The sequence below is a fragment of the Chlamydotis macqueenii genome, chromosome 6, assembly GCF_036417535.1.
Source record: "Chlamydotis macqueenii isolate bChlMac1 chromosome 6, bChlMac1.mat, whole genome shotgun sequence".
Lineage (NCBI taxonomy): Eukaryota > Metazoa > Chordata > Aves > Otidiformes > Otididae > Chlamydotis > Chlamydotis macqueenii.
In genome coordinates, this window is record NC_141561.1 from 17,268,370 (window position 1) to 17,288,180 (window position 19,811).

At 62.1% G+C, this 19,811-nt stretch overlaps 1 protein-coding gene across 2 annotated transcripts; it reads left to right on the forward strand.

The window, feature by feature from the left end:
• Window positions 1–548: 548 nt before the first annotated feature.
• On the forward strand, window positions 549–12,785 carry WNT6 (Wnt family member 6). Of its 2 annotated transcripts, XM_086750976.1 has the most exons (6): window positions 549–665; window positions 731–741; window positions 831–943; window positions 8,611–8,826; window positions 11,685–11,986; window positions 12,270–12,785. In XM_086750976.1, exons 1-6 carry the CDS (start codon window positions 549–551, stop codon window positions 12,729–12,731), a joined length of 1,221 nt encoding a protein of 406 aa, XP_086607102.1. In that variant the 3' UTR covers window positions 12,732–12,785. The 2 variants fall into 2 exon arrangements, with proteins under 2 accessions (XP_086607102.1, XP_086607103.1); XM_086750977.1 differs by lacking the exons at window positions 549–665; window positions 731–741 and having other exon boundaries at window positions 867–943; window positions 8,606–8,826.
• Window positions 12,786–19,811: the final 7,026 nt, after the last annotated feature.

A 19,811-nucleotide genomic window follows, 5' to 3' on the forward strand; every position in this document is an offset into this window, starting at 1 on the left:
CTCCTCCTGTTTTAAACAAGCTACCCCTCCCTGCACTCTTCTCCTGGTCTTTTTTGCTCCTTGGGCTCGCTCCGATTGTCCTCCTGCCCCAGAGATGTCTCCCCAGAGGAGCTGGAGCCAAGTGCTGGGAGATGCTTGAAGGTGTCACTCCTCCAGCGTCCCCAGGCAGGAGAGACCATGCAGCCGGGCTTCTGCTCAGCAGACCCAGCACAGGGAGAGGGGCCAGATAGGGCCACCAGGTTTGGGCAAGGCCATGCCAGGGGTGTCAGGGTGGGGCAGGAGAGCGACGGGCAGGGGACCTGGAGGCCAGGTCAGGTTTGGCAGGATCCCGGGGCTGCAGGGGACAGGGCTGGGCTCGTCCAAGTGCGATGGCAGGACGTGGGGCCGGGCAGGCTCTGGCCACTGTCCCGGTGCCGGAGCGTGCCCGTGGCCGTGCCCACGCCGCTTCCGTGGCTCCGCGCCGGCAGCCGAGCTTGGCACCCCGGAGTCCCCCCCGCCCGGCCCGCCCTGTCCGTCCCCCCGGGCTCCGGTTTCGCTGTCGGAGGCAGATGCTTTCGCAGCCCCGTCCCTCCTCCTCCTCCTCCTCCTCCTCCTCCTTCTCCGGAGCAGCCTCCGCTCCGCTCTCCAGCCGCCCGGAGGTGCCTGCCCAGCCCAGCCCAGCCCCAGCCCCAGCCCCAGCCCCGGCCCAGCCCCGCCGGCCGCGGTGCCCGCCCGGCCCGGCCCGGCGGAGGGAGGCAGCGGGCACTCCTGCACCCACCCGCTAGGACCCCGACCGGACCCTCGGGGAGGGGGTGAGTCCGGCTGCCCGGCTCCCCGCGGGGGGCGCGGAGGGGGCTCGGCGTCCCCCTGCACCCAGCCCTGGTAGGATGCTGCCTTCCTCCCGGACCCAGCTGGGGCTATTCTTCATCCTCCTCTGCCCCGCCAACATCATCGGGCTCTGGTGGTGAGTAGGACGCGCCGGGGTGGGTGCCAGGAGGATCCCGGGAGGGCCCCTGACTCTCCGGGGATGGGTCCCCTCTCCACCCTAGCCTGGGGACAACAGAGTCCCCTACACCCAGGGCACCCCGTGGGTGGGGATGGCTGCTCGCTGGCCAGGCTAATCCAGATGGGGAGGCACCCCCACGCTGTCGGGGTCCGGGCCCACGAGTGCGTGGGGGACAGCAGGCTGATGGGTTCACCCTGGGGGTACGGGACCTGAGAAGAGAGCTGCAACCTGCTTCCCCGCACCCTAAGCCCGCAGCCCAGGAGGGCTGCATGCCCGTGGGGCAGGGAAGGGGGAACAGGGGCCTCCAGACCCCTCCAATAAGTCAACTTTAATTAAAAGCCCAAGGGTCCCTACGGTGTCCCCTCCCGAGAGGTGGCCTGGACACGGCGGGGACAAAACCCGTGTTTGTAATGGTGCCTTCATCAAAGGCAGAGACGGTGCAGTGCAGGATACTGGAGGGGGTGGGGGATTCATTACAGGCGCAGAGCTGGGACCCAGCCTTGGAAAGCCCAGGTATCTGTCGAAACATGAACTATTTAAATCTATTAAGAATTTCACCCAGCCTGTCTTTATCCGGTTTTAAGTGCTTAGATTCCAGCTCTCCGGCGTGCCGTCCGGGCTATCATTCATTATCTGAGGCTATTCGTCTCCACATTGTCACACTCTTTTGACCCCTAAAATAAAGCTCTCCGTAAGCCTTTCCCCTCCCGGTCCCCCGCCCACCTGCCAGTGATTTATTCCGCAGCTCTATCCCCTTTGCTAGCCCTGGCTCCAGGGGTGCAGGGTGAAAGTGGGGGGGGTATAAATGGTGCCCTTATGGTTGGTTTGACACCCGCTGAGAGCTTGTCCCCGGAGCCCAAGTGCCGTGTTTGTTGCTGGGGAAGGGGTGAATCCAGGTCTGGCAGGGGCTTGCCTTGGGTTTTTGCAAGAGGAGGGGAGAGCAAGGTAGGGTGAGCCCTGGCTGGGGCAGGGTGCATGCCAAGAGTCCCCCTGCTCCCCGCCACCCACCTCAGGTTAGCTGTGCCATCCAGGGGCACGGTCCATCCCCCCTTTTTTTTCCCTGCTCTGTACTCACAGCTGTGCCTTCAGCTCTCTCACTTTCTCTGCCCCATCCTCATCAATACCGACCCGGTGAGCCCTCATCCCCAAGCTCAGGCCCCACTGTCCAGCTCTGGGGACATCGCTGCCATCCTGCCGGTGGCTGGAGTGGGCAGGGGTGAAGAGGGAGCTCGCTTTGCATTCAATTCAGGGGCAGGCAGACGGCACTGTGCTGGGGTACTGCTGCCCCCCACTCTGGCTGCTCAGAGCCGCATCTCACTGCCGAGCCTGGGTCCTGCTGGTGCTGTGACCATGTCGTGTGTGCGCTGGCAGCGCTGACTTGGAGAGATTAGCAGGATTTGGCAGAGGAGGGCAAGGGGTCAAACTTGTTTTTTCTTCTTTTAAAAAAAGAAGAAGAAAAGGAACCTTTAATTTAAGAATAATAACCCAGCTGCGTGCAGTGTGGCCAAATGTGCTGGGCAGTGGAGCGGCTGCGGGGGGATCACCAGCACGCACTCTGCTTCACTCCGGAGCCCCGAGCCAGCGAGCCGGGAGGAGGTGATGTGTGGATGAGGCCACCAGCACCACCAAACGGACGTGCCGGGCTTCCCGGGAGGAGGCATTGGAGCAGCCGGCTGATTCGCAAGCAGCTTCCCCCAGAGTTTGGGATATCTGGCCCCCAACTGAGATCATCCCTCATTTCCAGGGAGCTCTTTTGATGTGGGGGAGAGAGGTCCAGCTGCTGCCCAGCCCTTTGAGCCGGCTTGAGGTGGGCATCTTCCTACGTGTCTACTCCTGGTACCCATGCCCTCTCCTAGGTCTGGGTAGCACTGGTGTCTGTGGGTATTGCTTTTGGTGAGGAGCGGTTCAGGGGTGCAACCATGTGTTGTGCAAGGGCTCCTGGAAGTGCCAAGGCTGGTGGCATCTGTGCATAGGGACTTTGGTGGCACACCTTCACGTGGGCATCTCTGGGCATCCGTGGGCGCTTAGCCAAGGGAGCATGTTCCCCTGGGCAGGAAAGGAGGGTCTTTACCCACCCCTCCATCCCACCCCTGGGATGTGTAGTGGTGGGGAATGCAGGGTCTGCCCGTTTGAGGCATTTCTTCCCAGGTTGGTGACAAAGTGATTTTTGAGAGTGGCATGACGGGGTGCAGCAGGGCTGTGTCCTGGCGGGGATGGGCCCCAGCTCAGGGACACAGCAGGGCTCCGCCGCTCGTGGGCGGTAACAGCACCCGTCAGGATCCTGGCAGACAGTTGCATCTACAGAGAAAGGTTTGGGTGCGATATCTGAGTAGTAACATCATGCTGATGACATTGTAGCCTGAGAAAGGGCATCTTCATTGTGGTGGGATGTCCCTATAGGGCTCCCTGAAGGTACAGTCACCCTTGTCCTGTATCCTCCGTGCCCCTGTGTCTGAGAAGAAGCAGAGGGACAGGGGGACCGGCAGACACACAGACCTTTCTATGGCGGAGAGGAGCCAGCAATGGTCAGTGCTGATGGGATGATGTGTCATTCAGGTGCTGCCAGTCCCTTGGCTAGTGCTAGCCTGCAGGGAATGGCTCCCCTTGCTCCCATCAGCCCTGTGAAATCTTTCTTCCTCCTTTCCTCATCTTTTCATGTTTCTCACCCAGCTCCTTGGGCAACAGTGATTCCTCCCTGGGCAGGATAAGCAAGGACTGCCTGGGCCTCCTGGGCTGGCGCGGAGGTTGCAGGGATACAAGGTAGGCAAACCCGGTGTCTCAGGAGCTCCGGGCAGGTTAAGGGCAGGATTTTAGCCAAGCAGATTTACAGCCAAAAGCAGTTGGGAGTTGGAAGAGACAGCAAGGGACAAAACCATCCCCGGTGAGATGTGCTCCACTCCAGCTCTGGGTCTGAGGGGCCCTGGAGGGACACCTGCCCTGCGTCCCCTTCCCATGCCAGTGCATCACCAGGTTTTCATGGGGCTCCTTCAGAGGAGCTCAGGGAGGACACATCCAGCGGTACCCGTGGCTGCAACCTTGCTTGAGGGGGTCCCAGCCCCACGTCCCCTGAACCCACAGACTCCCAGGTGGGTTTCATGCATTGATGGCCTCCCTTTCTCCTGCGCTGCGCCGACCAGCACCAGCACCTCGTGGAGCCTGTAAGGGCAGGCTCCTGGGCTGTAGAACCCTGCCTGCGTGCCCTGGGGTGAGCATTGTGACTCACCCTCCAGGCCTGCTGACCCACACCAGCCACCCCACAGCCCACGGCCCGCCATGGCGCCTGGCGAACTGAGCTGCCCGGCTGCCCGGCTGCCCCAGGCATGCCCCCTGCCCCCAGCCCCGGAGCAGCACCGTGTGGGCAGCAAAGCACGTGCCAGCGTGGGAGCCCCTGCCTGGCATCATCCCCCTGTGTCCCTTCTGGGGCAGTCACTGACCTGACAGGTTTTTCAAAGGGAAGATATTTCCCTTGCACTCCTTGAGATGGCACTGGCTCCAGAATTGGGCTACTTGTGTCCTCCCGCAAAGGCCGGAACTGAGCTTTCCCCATCATCCAGCCCTTGTGCCACCCCGGCTCCAGCCTCAGAGGAAGGATGCAGTGACCAGAGGTGAGTGGACCCTTTCTTCTCATCCCAGCCCCTCCAAGGCTTGGACACAGCTTTGGGACCGCCGCCTCTGTGGGCATGTGCTCCCTCCATCCCTCCCGGTTCCCGCAGCACAAGCTTGGGCAGCTCCTGCCCACGAGCGCCCAGCCTCGGCCTGACCCTGCAGCTGGCAGGTCCGTGTGTGGATGCTGTGCCACACCAAAGCCTCTTTCCTTTGGGTGGCTTCCCAGCTGTTTGCATGCCGTCCTTGCTGAGGAGGTGTGAGAAGAAGGGCAGGGAATGGGGTCCCCCTGCTCTCCCCAACGCAAGGCATTTCCCACCCCCTTGATGCCCCTGGTGCCGCTCCACAGCCAAGCCCGGCCCTGGCCCCCAGGGCAGTGACTTGCTGCTTACTCACCCACCCCGTGCTCCCCCTGCTCTGCTTTCTGCACCCGACTGCCCCAGTCAGTGGCAGCACCCATGCATCGCCCCAGGTGAGGGACTGGGTACCCACTGTGGGCCTGCGTGGGATGAAGGGAAAGCTGGACCGGTGAAAATCCATGTGTGTGTGTCCCCCTTGCCCTATTTGCACAGGTTGGAAAGAGGTGGGGTCCTGTTGGGTCTGAACCTCACAGGGCTGTCACTGAATGTGGTACCACTGGGTGGGATGCAGGGTGTCCTGTCCAGCCGGGGATGGAGCTCGGCTCTCCAGGGATGGTGTCCTGCAGCTCCTGTCTCTCCAAGTAGGTGGAGAAGTGTCTGTGGGCTTGGGGTGATGGGCCAGGTACGCTGGCACCCTGCATCCTCCTCCTGAAGGCATCCAGGGGCTGGGATGGAGACTCGGATGTGAGGCGAGCCGTGCCCTTGCAACCCCACAGCAGGGTCCCCTTGTCACACGGGAATGCCCAGGCAGCAGTGCAGACCTGACTGGTCCCACGTGGAGCTGGCACGGCACAACTGCCACTCTCCCTCAGGGTTTCAGAGCCTTCAGGACCAAAGGAGACGTTTTTCCACCCAAGAAACAGGTGCCGTTTGTGAAGGCTGTCCATCCTCTTCCTTGGTGCTGGGCTCTGCCAGCCCCTATCCATTGGCTCCATGCAAACTGGGACCGCACTGCCTCCTCCCATCATGGTCTGCTGGCATGGGCCAGGAGAAGCCCTGCTCCACACCATTCCCATGTCCAAGGAGGAGAAAAGCAGGAAGCAGAGCTCATCATCCCAGTTCCTTTCAGGGCGAGGCGGCAGCCACTCGGCAGCAGTTTCAGCAGCAGACGAAGGGCGCTGAGGGCAGGCGGCAGGGATGCTGCCGAGGCGCCAAGTCCAGCCGGGGTCTGGCGAGTGGGAGGTAGCAGGGGGCCGGGGTGCCCCGGGCGAGTCTGGGGGGAGCCAAGCTGGCGACCCGGTTCCTTCACCAGGGCAGGAGGAGGAGTGCCCGGCGGCAGAGGTGGGGCACCTTAATTGTAGATGCGGGAGGCCTTGGAGCAGGACAAGCTCAGGCAGATCTGGGCCCCGCGCCGGAGCCCTTGCCAAAGCGGTAGCAGTTTGGCAGCATTTTTCTTGCCCTTGTCTCCCCCTCACCCCCCCACCCCCAAACCCTCCAAAGCAAAACAGCTCTTGGACTCCCGGCAAGCTCCCCGTGCCAGAAAGCAGAGCCCAGCGGAAATTAATATCGTGCTGGACTTAGGCAGCCCACCCCACACCTCGTCAGCACGGCTGGCGAGCTCCCGTGCGCTCCCGCCAGCCTTTCTGCCACCCGAGCCATGAGTGGGGACCCCCACGGTGCCGGCGAGCCGCCCGCCGCCCCCCAGCCCTGCAGGGCTGAGCTTTTCTTCCCAGCCTGATTTGGCGGGCCGGGGTGAGCTGCAGTTCAGCATTTGATCTGATGGCCTCGGGGGGCTGGCGCTTCGTTTTTATATGAGTACAAAGAGTTGTCTCTTAATGAAAGTCCCGTCCTGCCTCTGCTTCTTCCCCACCCCACCGGAGCAGGCATCCCATTGGGGATGTCGAGACCCCAGGGTCCCCAGGGAGGACCAGCTTGGAGCCTGGCATGGAGGCTTGAATCCTCATGTGGTCATCATGTGATGGGAACGGATGGGCTCGCTGGTGGCTTTCCATGTGGGCCTCAGTTTCCCCATTGATGGGGGACATGTGCTAGCCCAACCACAGCCCCATGATGATTCCCCAGCTGCCCGATCCCATTGCAGATGCACCCGCGCATCATGCAGCAAAGGGAAACTGAGCCCAGGGAGGTGGGTGCTCCCCAGCAGCGGTGTGGGCTTGCCTCAGTTTCCCTGCAGAAGGTCACCTCTCCAGGCTGTGTTGCTCAGTTGAGCTGCTTAACCCTTTAAACCTCCAGCCAAAGCATAAGGGCTCATTTTCCGTGTTGTGCGAGAGGCCATGTCCTCCCCAAACTCAGCTGGGATTTGGTGGGCAGGAGATGTGGGCAGCTTGGGAGCCTGACGTGGGGCGGGGGAAACCTGGCAGGACCTCGAGCTTTAAACAAGGGGCTCGGAGGGGGTTTGCGCTCGGGGCAGGATGGCAAGTGAAGTCCTGCAGCCGGGTGTCCCGAACACAGCCCCCCAGCTGTGCGAGAGCAGAAAGGAAACCCAAGACACAGTTAAACACTGAGATTCAGTGTGTGATTTTCAAGCCCCTGGGGCTTGGCCAGACTATAAAGGCCTGGGTTTGGAAGCTGCAGTGCAGCTGGTGCTCCCCAGCGAGTGGGGCTGCCGGCAGCACGGGCCGCCTGGGTGCTGTTCCCCAGGGGACGTGGCCTCGCAGTCCTCGAGCGTCTCAAAGCCCTGGGGAATGCTGAGTCCAGCCCTGGGGTCTCATGGGCATCCACAGCCAGGAAAATCATGTTATTGAGCAGGACAAGCTCCGAGCCCACAGGAGCAGCACTGGAGGCGAGGAGGGCTGAGCAGGGCTGCATTTGAGGCATGCTAAATTCGGGTGGCCCATGGCCATGCCGTCTCTGGGCTGCGGGATGGACAGTGTGGGCAGGAGGCTGTCAGCACGGCGTGCCTGCCCTCTGCCCGCCGTGGCTCCAGCGTTGCCCGCGGCGGAGCTGGAGCATTGCCTGCCCTGGCACGGGGCACGGTGCTGGCGGGCGGCACATCTGCACGAGCCATGCCATGGAGGGCACTCCAGGCAAAATGTGTGGGGAAAGTACAGGAGTTTCTGTAGCCAGCGGCAAGCCGGGGAGCGTGGCGTCGTGCTCAGACTTTGCCTTGCAGCCTGGAGAGCCAGGCATTTCACTCCAGCTGTGCTGGCAAGGAGGAGCTGCCTCTGGCATGGACCCAGCCGAGACTTGCCCTCCCGCGCTGGCATCGGCGGGGCTGGCAATGCCACCTGCATCCCTCCCGCGTGCGCCCGCGCCCGCCTGCTGCTCCGTTCCTCCGGGGCCGGTGGCTGGGGAGGGGGAGGTGAGCATGGGAGCCTGGCCAGCAGCCAAGGGACTTTATCACCGGCAAGGTCACTCGGCTCCTCTCCCACGGGGTAAAGCGGTGACCCCCCCCCGGAGAGGAGGAGGCGCACCAAGAGGGCTGGCTGGGCTCCCCGCTGTGCCCGTGGGGCTCCGGGAGCTGCAGCTGTGCAGGGCATCTGTCACACTGTGATGCCAGGGCTGTGCCGGGTCAGTGCCAGACCCGAGGAGCAGGTGCTGAGCAGCACAGCGTCTCTGCCACTTCCCATGGTGGACACAGCCATCACCCCCAGGGATGTCCCCAAGGGCTTCAGGGTGGGGCGTGGCTTTTGCCAGCATCATCCTCCAGCCAACCCTGCAGCCAGGGATCTTTTCCATTCCCCAACTCGCTGGGCAGGGCAAGGTATTCCCCAGGTGCTGGCACCTGGGTGCCACCCATACCTTTTGTCTTGCCCTCCCTGCATACCTCTACTTGTCCCCTTGTCACCTTGGCTCAGCACTGAGCCAGCACTGCTCCATCCCTGGGAATCAGCCTGGCTGTGCCCCATCCCCACCGAGATCCCTCCCACCCCAGGTTCGGGTGCTGGTTTTTCTCTGCTCGCTGTCCCTCCTGCAGGGCAGTGGGGAGCCCCCTGGTCATGGACCCCAACAGCATCTGCCGCAAGACGAAGCGGCTGGCGGGGAAGCAGGCGGAGCTGTGCCAGCTGGAGCCGGAGATCGTGCAGGAGGTGGCCAAGGGCACCAAGCTGGGTGTCCGGGAGTGCCAGTACCAATTCCGCTTCCGCCGCTGGAACTGCACCAGCCACAGCAAGTACTTCGGCAAGATCCTGCAGCAGGGTAAGGTCAACGCTTCCTCGGCTTCCCATCTCCCGAAAAGCAAACCACAGCCTCCAGCTGCCTGGCCACGCGCCTCCCTGGGACTCCTGGAGCACAGTCTGGGCACGCAAATGTGTGTGTCTGTGTGTGTGTGGAGGGGCTTGCTCAGTGCTCCCCGGTGCAGTCATGCTGAGGTTTTACTGCCGGGACATGTCTTCCCGTGTTGTAATGAAGCAATTACCGATGCTCCCAGACAGCGCGGGGCTTCACAAAGCCCAAGAATGCACCCTCGTCTGGCAGTGATTTACTGCTCCCCCGGGACCCTGGGGTGTGCTGGGGGAAGGGGTCCGGGTGGGAGGAAGTGCAGCCGCTGGGAGCTGCACCTTGCCCCGTGGATGCCCTGCAGCTCCTTCCTCCTGGCCTCACAGGGTGCAGAGGAGAGGAGGGCTCGCCCACCGTCCCTGTGTCCCCGGCTGGGCATCCTGGTGTCACCCTGAGGGACAGGGAGGGATGAGCAGGTCCCAGCCAGGTGGAGGCAGTGGTCCAAGCCCAGCCCAGCCGCATCAAAGCTGCAGCAGGGGCAGAGCACGGGGGCACCTGTGGGTCTGCAAGGGGTGCGAAAGCCCTGACACCCTGCCCAGGGAGAAGGGGCTGGGGGCGGGGACAGGAAAGGTAGGGGATACTCAAAGCACCTTGGGTGGTAGGGCCACTTCAATGGGTGGTGAGTTTAGTCCTGCCCCTGCTCTCACGCTGGTCCCTGTGCCGGGTGGATGAAGATGCTCGAGCGAGTCCCAGTCTCCTCGACCGTCACATCTCTCCCCGGTGTATCCGTTGGGCCAAAGCGGAGTGGGTACGCCCTTGGGCCCTGCAAGGGGGTTTGGGTGGCAGTGCCCTGACGGCAGAGGTTTGCTGTTTTCCTCCTCCCCAGAGACACTGGTAGTTGCAGAGTGCCCTGGGCACACAGTGGCTGTAATGCTGGAGTGGGGAGGAAGCAGAGCTGGGGCCCTGAGGGAGACACCAGCCCGTGGCAGGGGCGAGGCACGCTCATTTAAGCAACTGACTTGCAAGTGTGGGTTCCCCTAAAATAGGGAGGTGTATTCGGTCCAGGGGAAGGGAGACAGGGTATGTGGAGTCACTCCTGCCTCGGGATTCGCCTGGTTTCACACTGTCCTGGAAGCAACACGGTGGGGATCTGTGCCAGACAGGGCTCTGGGCTGGAAACGGGATGGTGCCAGGATGCCAGGGCCAGACAAGGTAGCGAGTGGATGATGCTGGTGGATGAGCTGTCAGGTACCAAGGGGGCAGCTTGTGTTGGAGCAGAAGCAGGCATGAGCGTGCTGAAGGAGCTGCCATGCTCTGCTTGGCCCAGGCTTGCTGGTGGGGCAGTGGAGATGAGCAGTGTCCTGGGCACAGGGGTGAGTTTGGGAGCCTCTGGCACTCTGAGGACATGGGACATCGCAGCTAGAGGCGCGAAGGTCCCCAGGGCTGCATTGTGGGCATCAGAAGCAGAGAGCTCACCTTGTGCAGAGAGATGCCAGCAGGCACCAGCCTCCTTGTAAGCCTGCGGAGACCACATAAACCATCCCAGCATTTTTGGGTTCCCAGCTGCAGTTGGATGCGCATCTCTCAAGGATGCTGTAGTAAGCTCCGGTTCCCAGCCGTGGCCTCTGCAGCGCAGTTGCAGCCGTCTCCCCTTCCCTCCCCGCCGCCTGTGCCAGGCCAGGCGTGCCAGGGCAGGCTGGCTCGGGGGCAGCCACGTGTCTGGAGGAGCTGTCAGAGGAGCGGCATCCCCCCGGGGCCCCGGCTGGTAGGGTGGCACAGGGAGCTCTGCCAGCTGCGGGCTGCCCCAGGCGGGAGCAGGAGGGTGGTTGTATGGATTAGGGGGGTCAAGAGGGCCAGGGCAGGGGACCCTGTGGAATCACTGCTGGCAAGGCGTCGGTGCACCCAGTTCCTACCAGCACCAGTGGGCTTGTGGAGGAGCCGCTTATGGAGCCAGTGCCCAGGACCCCCTCTTCCCGCAGCCCACCCAAGTCAGACTGCTGGAGACGGAGGGATGGGGGACCCTCCAAAACGCACCATATCCTCTGTCCCCATGTCCTGGGCACCCCCTGTGTGTCATCACCCTGGGCCAGCCTTGCCCTGGCATTCAGGTGGGCAGGGATTCACCTGGCACCGGGCGGGGGGAGTGCGGGAGCCCTCCAAGCAGGGTGCCGCACCCCCGCTGCCAGAATCCCCCGCTGGCTGCGGCTGCAAGCGGCAGGTCCGGGCAGGGGAAGGATGCTTGGAATTCGTGTCCCGGAGCAGAGAGAGACAGGAGCAAATACTAATAATAAATAATCCTGCAGGGTGGAGGCTGTGCCGGCAGAGGGAGGGGTGCAGGCAGCGCCCCATGGCAAAGTGGGTATGGGGGGAGAGTGGGCAGCATAGCTTCATCGCTGCCACCTCGCAGAGGGGTGAGTGGCACCCTCGGTGTCCTCATAGCACTTCTTTCCAGGTGCCAGCTTGCAGCTGGGGATGGGATTTTTACTGCTTGGAGGGACATCGCAGGGTGGTGCAAGGAAGCTGTGGGTACCACCCAGTCACCCGGGACCCTCCTGCAGCCAGCTCACTGAGCTCCCCTCTTCCCTATGGGGCATCACCCATCCTTGCAAGGGGAGGTAGGAGATTTGTTGCCCCTAGGACTCTACAGCTGGGGTGGAGGAATGCTGGCAGGCTCTGGCCATACCCCAAATTCTGCATATGTTCTTGCAAGAGACATCTCCTGCCCCAAGCAGCCTGCCCTGGAGTGGGTGCACCACCCAGGGAACAGCACAGAGAGGATGCTTTGCTTGCCGAGCCTTTGCCAGAGCTGACCCTGCATCCCGGCTCTTCCTCTGCAGACATCCGTGAGACAGCCTTCGTGTACGCCATCACGGCGGCCGGGGTGAGCCACGCCATCACACAGGCCTGCAGCATGGGCGAGCTGCTGCAATGTGGCTGTGAGCTGACGCGGAGCCGGGCTCCCCCCTCACCCACGGCTGGTCCGGGCACTGAGGGCACGGCCTGGGAGTGGGGGGGCTGTGGGGACGACGTGCAGTTCGGCTACGAGAAATCCCAACAGTTCATGGATGCCAAGAGCAAAAAGGGCAAAAATGACATCCGGGCTCTCATCGATCTGCACAACAACGAAGCCGGGCGCTTGGTAAGGCCTCTGTGCTCCCCACCCCCTGCAAGCATCACCCTCCTCCATGCCCCTGAACACCTCAACTATCCACCTTTATCTCCTCCGAGTCACATACCTGTACCAAATTTGGGTGAAATACGGACCAATACCTTTCAGGAGCCCTTTGGGGGTGCTCTGGAACCCTCCTGTGCTCCCTCCTAGCCCCATCCCCTGGGCCAGGGCAGCACCAAGAGGCAGGGTTTTGGCTGGGCGTGCTGGGAGGTGGGGGACTATGGCTTGAGCATCGCCATCTCTTCCCCAGGCAGTGCGCAGCTACATGAGGACAGAGTGCAAATGCCATGGGCTGTCGGGCTCCTGCACCCTGCGGACCTGCTGGCGGAAAATGCCCCATTTCCGAGAGGTGGGAGACCGCCTGCTCGAGCGCTTCAACGGGGCCTTCAAGGTGATGGGGGGCAACGACGGGAAAACCCTCATCCCTGTGGGCGACAACATCAAACCACCCGACAAGCAGGACCTCATCTACTCGGCTGACTCACCGGATTTCTGCTCAGCTAACCGTAAGACGGGCTCGCTGGGCACCCGGGGCCGTGTCTGCAACAGCACGGCCATGGACACGAGTGGGTGTGACCTGCTGTGCTGCGGGCGAGGGCACCGGGACGAGACGGTGGTGCTGGAGGAGAACTGCCTTTGCCGCTTCCACTGGTGCTGCGTGGTGCAGTGCCGCAAGTGCTCCGTCCGTCAGGAGCTCAGCCTCTGCGTCTGATGGCCTGGAGTCAGGCAAGGACAACTTTGGGGGGTGTCACCCCCAAGCTCACACTGTGACCCCCCACCTGGGACAGACACAGGCCGAGGCAGCTAGGGTGAGCCCAGCTCTGCGCCTTGGGAAGTCCCAGCTTCCCTGGGGGACAACGTGGGGCTGCCTGGCATTCCCACGGCCCCTTGGGTGGGGGCTGCGGGCACAGGGCTTCCACTAATAAACCTATTTAAAGCCGGTGTGCCGCAGTGCTTCCTGGGGAGGGCTGGGAAGCACTGACCGCCGTACCGGGAAGTGACTGGCCACCGGAGAGCCGCCCTGCACCTGCCAAGAGTCCCAACCAGCCGGATTTCCTCCAGCCTTCTGTTTGTGCTGGCCGTATTGGGACATGTGGCAGAGCCCGGCTCATTTCTCATCCACTCTCTGCTTTTCTCTGCTGTTGTAGAGCCAGGAGATGAATGTGGATAAGGGCAAGAGCTCTCTTGCTCCGCTCTGCAGCCCCTAGGCTGGGTGGGTGCTCTCCCGCCATCCATGACCACCATTGCTTGGAGATGACAGTTTGTATCCTGCCACCACCTGACCTGGAATTTCTGTGATAAACTGCAGTCTGTCGTCCCCTCCGCTCACCCCTCATGCAGGAGGTATGGCTAAGTGCCCTGACACCATGGTGATGAGCTGTGAGCTCCTCGCAGATGTCCTCTCTTCTTTTCACTCTGTCCCCAGCCACCTTCGCCGCAGTCCCCGCCACGAGGCCTGGCACGGAGAAGCCCCGTGTGGCGCTGGCAGTGCTGGCTTGGTGGCACGCGAAGCATTCGCTTGGCCTGCCGCGGGCCACGTGCAGGCTCACCTGGGCGGCATGGTGCCAGGCATGCCTTGGTAACCTGATAAGCCTGTGCCCCTCGTGGGCAAGCACAGGGTGAGGAGCAGCCCACTTGGGCAGGCTGCCATCCCTCTGCTCCAGAGGGTCCAGGGGTCCCTGAGGGGGTCCCTCTCATGCCACAGGGACCCTGGGGGAACTGCCAGGCAGGGCAGGAGAGGAGCTTGCAGTGCCGGGCACGCTTCATGGCAAGGGGAGTGGTGGCAGGGTGATACCCACCAGCTGATCTCTCCTTGCCCACCCCCAGGCAGCCAGCGGGGAAGGGCAGGGGAAGCAGGGTGCTGGTGAGCCATTAACCTGGCCCAGCTGGGGTGGGAGCCTACATCTGTTGGCTGCAGCTTCACAGCTGGAAATTCCCTCCCAGATTGCCCACAGTGGGAGAGGGGAGGCACATGGGGATCCCGGAAACTCCCAGTCACGTGTCCGCCTGTGGGAACACATGGGTGGGTGTGAGCAGGGCTGGGTGGGAGTGAAGGTACCCATGCACGCAAGCAGCTCAGTGTATGCCTGCGTAAGCGTGCAGGCAACACGTCTCCGCATGTTCACGAGCATATGCGTGCACGTGAGCTTGCGTACACACCCATCACCGTGTGTGTGAGCCCCTCGCGGGTGTGCAAACAAGTCGGCCCACACGTCGTCATGTGTGTCTGTGGATACAGGGCAAACTGGCAGCGTGCGTCTGCCGCTGACACCGTCTCCCTGTGTGCCTACATGGGAGCATGTTTGTTTGCACGTGTCTTACTGTGTTTGTGCAGGTGTGTCTGGGACAGGGAGGACATGCGTGGGCGCAGGAGGGCCCTGCAGGAGGGGAGCTTCAGGGTCCGTGTGCTGGGAGATGTGGGGACCCATTTCGTAAGCTGAGCAGGTTCCTTTGCATTAGAAACACTGGAGTGCACCTCACAGCCCTACGCTGCCCGTCAGGGGAGCTCAGCTCAGGCAGGTCCTGTGAAACTTTGGGTCACCCCTGCTCTCCCCCAAAGCCATCCCAGGCTGAGGCCAGTTATACTGGGTGATTCTGAATCTCTCTGTGAGATATCAGAGTACAGGTTGAGCCCAGTAGAGCTCTGTCCCAGCTCTGACCTTCAGCAAGCTCCTTCTCTGCAGCCTGCCTCAGTTTCCCCACAATGGGCTGCTTTCATTCCCCTGGCTGCACAGATACAGCTCTGGAGGTCTGGATTATGGATAAACTCTGGAGAAGACAGGTGGCTCTTGTAAGCAGGGGATCTGATGTGTGTCCTCTCTGCCATTGCCCCAAATCACAGCTTCTGAAGGCTGGAGACCACAAAAGCCAAAAATGTGGAGGGGGAAGAAGCTGGGAAATGGAACTAGAACAGGGGCAAGGAGTTCTCACCTGGAGAAAGGCACATGGCCACGGATTGTGGGGGTGACTCCTCTGCACCTCCAGGATATCTGCAAGGGCCTTGCCCAACTGTGGAGGAGGGTTAGCTCTTGTGGGGGCTGCCAACTCCCTGCCACTGCTTTCTGAGCTGGCAGAGCCAACTCTGTTCCCTTTGTAGCCAGGAGAGGCCCTGACACAGGCAGGTGACAGTGGCAGCCAGGTAGGGTCTGGACCTGGCCCAGTGGACTGAACGGCCAGCAGAGCCCCCCTAGAAATCTCCCAGCTCCCCAGACCCCTAGGAACCCCCTGAATCCCCTCAGGAGCCCGCAGTTCCCAGCCCCGGAGGGCGCAGCATCCCCGCCGTCGCCTTGGCAACCCGGGATGCGGGGCGGGGCGGCCGGTGAGGCGGCGGGCGGCCGCCAGGGGGCGCTGCGGCACGGCGCGGTGGGGCGGGAGGGGGGTCCCCGGGCGGGGGGTGGGGGGGGGCTCGGGGTGTGGGCGAGGGGGGGTGGAGGCGGGCGGGGGGAACATGGAAAGTGGACATGGTGGGATGGAGGGGTGCACGGGGAACATGAGTGGGTATGGGAGGGGTGCATCGTGGTGGGCATGGGGGTGTCTGGGGGTATGCGTACATGGGAAGCATGAGGGGGTGTATAAGGGTGTACAAGGGGGGCGTGGGGATGTCTGGCGAGTTTGCATGGGGGTGTGTACGGGAGGGCATGGGGGATGCGCATGGGGCTGCATGAACGTGGGTGTGCATGGGGGTTCGGAGAGGGGGGCATGGGCAGCTGCGCTTGGGGAGCTGTACATGGCAACTTGTGTGGATGGGGGTGCATGGGATTGTGCTCGGGAATAACTGCATGAGAGCTTGCATGTGAGTATGTATGAGCCCCTCCCCCAAAAACTCTCTGCCCCATGCTCCTGGGGGCAGTGCTCAGGCAGGACCCAGCTCTGGGGGGCTGCTGGGAGCCGGGGGCGCACAAGGGGGGCTGCGTGCATCCCACATGCAGCTGGGGAGCCTGGGGGTGTAGTTGTACGTGTGCGTGTGCAGCCCAGATCCCTGGTGCTGGGCAGTTTACATTGCAAAACTCACAGGATCTTCCCAAGGGAAAAAAGGAAAGTTTATAATACTTGGGTTAAAAAAAAAAAAGGAATCCCAAACCTCTGTAACATTAATGGCTTTTTTTTTTTTTTTCAAATGAGAAGAGCAACAATTTTCCCTTCAATTGCCCAAGTTGAAAACAGTCGGACAGATTAATTCAATCAAACTTGAAAAAAAAATCCCTCTGGACTGAGACCAAAAATAGAATGTTTTTGCCAAAAAAAAAGAGAAGCTTTTTAGGAAAGTTTGGAGTAAAGCGGATAGGCCTGTGAGAGGGAGGCTGAGAAACCCGGATACCAGTTCAGCTGAGGGAAGGCTCAGATGGCGACACCCGAAATCTCTGGCAAACCCCTTTCTGGTGGCTGTGGCCCCTCTGCCTGCTCATTGCTGGCTCCTGCCTACCCAGCCCTGCTGCCCCCGGGAAGCCCCCAACTCTCCTTCCCCAGGCTCTGCTGCTCCCTCCAGGGAGCTGTCTGCAAGTGTCCTGCTCTGTCCCCACTCTGGCTCCCTGTGACAGATGTCACCCATGGGGTTACATCCACCCTGACCTGCCCAGCAGCGTCTGGCTCATCCCTGCCTGCCGTGGGGGCTCTGCTGACCCACCCCAGCCTGCTGCCCAGCACTCTGCCTTGTTTCCAGGACTCTTACGCTGGGTGGCTCCAGCTGGGGGGAGATGGGTGCTGGGGGGTGTCCAGGCCAGCCCGGATGCAGCACCTCCACACACCTAGGCAAGGGGATGCGCTGGGACTCGGGGCCCCCAAAGCAGGGTGCAAACAGTGGGCATCAGCCCTCAACAGGCAGGAGATGGGGTTGGACCCCTGGATGTGCTGTTTTGGGACACTGCCTGTGAATGCGTGTCCCCCACATCCTTCCTTTTCCTCGACCTTCTCTGGTGCTGGTGTTTGGCTCCTGCTCTGTCCGTGCAGCCGTGACATCCCGTGGCTGCCACGCCAGCATGGCACACACTAAGCAGCATCTGCAAGGGTGGCGGGCTCTGGAGCCTGGCAAGGAGCTGGGACCCCTGAGCCACACCTCAGCCCCCCTGGCAGAGGGGCAGGGCAGAGAGCCCCTACTCCTGGGTTCTGCTGCTGACTCTACCAGCGTCTCACCTTATCCAAGTCCTTTCTACCTCTGCGCCCTCATTACTCCGGAACGAAGGCTGTAACCATCCTTCTACGGGGAGGGGGCTCTGACTGCACCTACCCCCGGAGTGAGGAGCCAGAGGAGAAGGGGCTGCTGAGGTGGCTCCATGCCCTGCTCACCCTGCGTGGGGACCAGCAGCCTCCAGCCATCCCTGGGGCCATGGATTGCTCCCCTCGGGGGAGAGGCGCCTGGGGCAGCGCTGCACAGATGCGCTTGGTCAGTCCCCGTCTGGCCACCTCCCCTTGGCCTTTTAGGTATGCGCTTATCTTGATACAGGCAGTACAAAGGGTGGGATCCCCCGTCCCAGTCATACCACCACCCCAATCAGCTTAGAGTCTTGCTTTCCCACGGGGTGTCCCCCTGCACGGCCAGTCCCTGTGGCACGGGGGAGGCAGGGTGGGTGGGGGCTTGCCCTAGCCCCGGCATTCAAGAGTCCCATGGGATGGTACCCACAGCGGGGCTTCAATCCCTTCCCTGCTGTCACTGTGGCACTCACTGCCAGGTGCCAGGAGGAGGATGAGGAGGAGACGTCTGCCTCACCTCAAGAACGCTTCTGTTGACAGCCGGAGGCAGTCAGATCCTGCCTCTCCGCCCTGACGTGAGGGGCAGCGTGGCCGACCGCTGGGGCTGGCGTGCACCCACTGCCCCGGGCCCTGCCAGCGCCCCAGCCCCGGGCAGCCAGGAGGACTGGCCAGGCCGGCCAGGTGGCCGTGCGCTCGAGTCCTGAGTCACAGAGAGCTGACTTGGGCAGGTCGCGGGGTGTGAGCCAGTGGCAGGGCAGCGATGCTGGGGGCTCCAGAATTGCTGGGCTGGGGCAGCTTGGCAAGGTGACTAAGGTTGCCACAAAAGGCAGGGTCACCCCGACCCCACGCCCAGCCTTGACTCACGCAGCTGTCGCTCCAGTCCCGTGGGTGCTGTGGGGCAGAGGAGCAAGGAGAGCCGCTGCAGGGCGGTGAAGACTGCGTGTGTGCCTGCTTCATGGGCTCCCAGCAAACCTCTTCTTCCTCCTCCTCCAAACTGGCTGATGCGCCCCACTGCAGACTGCAAACTGTGCAGCTCCCATCACCTTTCCCCTCCCCAGTACCCTCCAGCTCCTGCTGGCATCAGACTGGGTGTCTGTCCTCCAGAGACCCTCCATCCAGTGCCTATGAAAACCACTGCATGGTTGTCCAGGGCACAGGGCTTGGAGGTTGCTTGTCCCAAGACAGAAGGAGCAAAAGGAGGGCACCTGCCAGAAGGGAAGGGGGAATGGAGCCAGCGAGCCATAGGCTGTGTGGAGAGGGGCTGGAAAGCGGTCCTGATGGAGATGACAACAGAAGAATCAGCCCCATTCTCCTGTGGGTGTGGAGCCTGCAGCGTGAGGCACTGGCAGGACCTGCTCCTGTACCAGGAAGGGGAAAGGAGCAGGGAAAGTGCGGGAGGGGCTGGGCAGGAAGATGTGGGGTGTAGGGGTGGAGGGATGGCAAGTGGGATGGAGGGGCAGAGAGATGGTAGGAGGGAAGGAAGTACAGAAGGAGAGATGGATGGAGGGAAGGGAGGATGAAGAGGAAGAGGGATGGACGCTTTTCCAGTCCCCTGCACAAAGCACATACTGGGGCACCACGTAAGCTTCTGAAGGGACCTGCCTGGGTGCTTTGGCCCGGGTAGGAGAGCTCCAAGGGGTGTCCTGACCGTGCCCTGTGCCAAGGATTCCCTCATCACCTTTCCTGCCCTGGCTCTGGCCAGCAACACCCTTCATGCCAGCTCTGAGTGCCTCCCATATCCCTGCTTGGCCTCTGCAGAGCGTGGGGCATCTGAGGAGCGCTGGATATGGGAGAGAAGCTGGGAGGTGGCAGGTCCCACAGTCCCGTGACCCCAGCTCGGGGGGCTGCAGCAGTGACGAAGACATACGCACCACTCACAGTAGTCCCAGCTTTTGCCCTGAGCCTTGATGCTCCCACCAGGACCAGAGCATCCTCCGCCAGCCCTGCATGTGTGCCTGCACCCATCCCTGCTCAGAGGGGTCAGATCCTCTCCATTAGCTCCCCGGTTCCCCAGGCCACAACAGATGCTTAATCTTGTGCTTAAGGGCTTTGCCGGTGTGACGCAGAAGAGAGGCTGGAGCAAAGGGCTCACCTGGCTCTTCTTCAGTCCTGGGGCATTTCTGGGACAGGAAGAAACAGGTCCCCCCCCCCCAACCTGCCCCCACTGTGAGCGCAGAGATGGTAGGACGCAGCAGTGGGCCTCCTCCCCACGTCAGCAGGAGCGTGCGAGTGAGACACCCGCTCTTGGAAGTGATTATGTCATTAAGGGCTGGAGGAGGATGAAAGTGTTTCCCCTCTGATTTGCCTTGGCATTTATTTGTGCACAGGATCCTAACGACCGCACAAACATCTACGCTCCCAGAGCCCGGGCGCCAGGGTCCCCAGAACCACAGGATTTGCCTTCTGCTGAGAAGGAGCTCCACTCTTGCTGGGGGATGCCGCAAGAGCACCCTCCGGGGTGTCCAGGTCAAGGGCATTGCATACCTGGGTGTAACCCCTGGGGTGGCCTGAGAAAGCAGGGTGCAGTGAGAACCTGCTGGGCACTCCCAAGCCAGGCTCCCCTCCATCCCCCCAACCTGCTACAGGGAGGTCCAGCCAGCCTGTA

Excerpts from the sequence above, each read along its gene's own strand:
- WNT6 (XM_086750976.1), top strand. The coding sequence starts at position 549 with ATGCTTTCGCAGCCCCGTCCCTCCTCCTCCTCCTCCTCCTCCTCCTCC. Across the intron at positions 944-8,610 it reads AACATCATCGGGCTCTGGTG|TGGGGAGCCCCCTGGTCATG; the intron begins GTGAGTAGGACG and ends CCTGCAGGGCAG. Across the intron at positions 11,987-12,269 it reads ACAACGAAGCCGGGCGCTTG|GCAGTGCGCAGCTACATGAG; the intron begins GTAAGGCCTCTG and ends TCTCTTCCCCAG.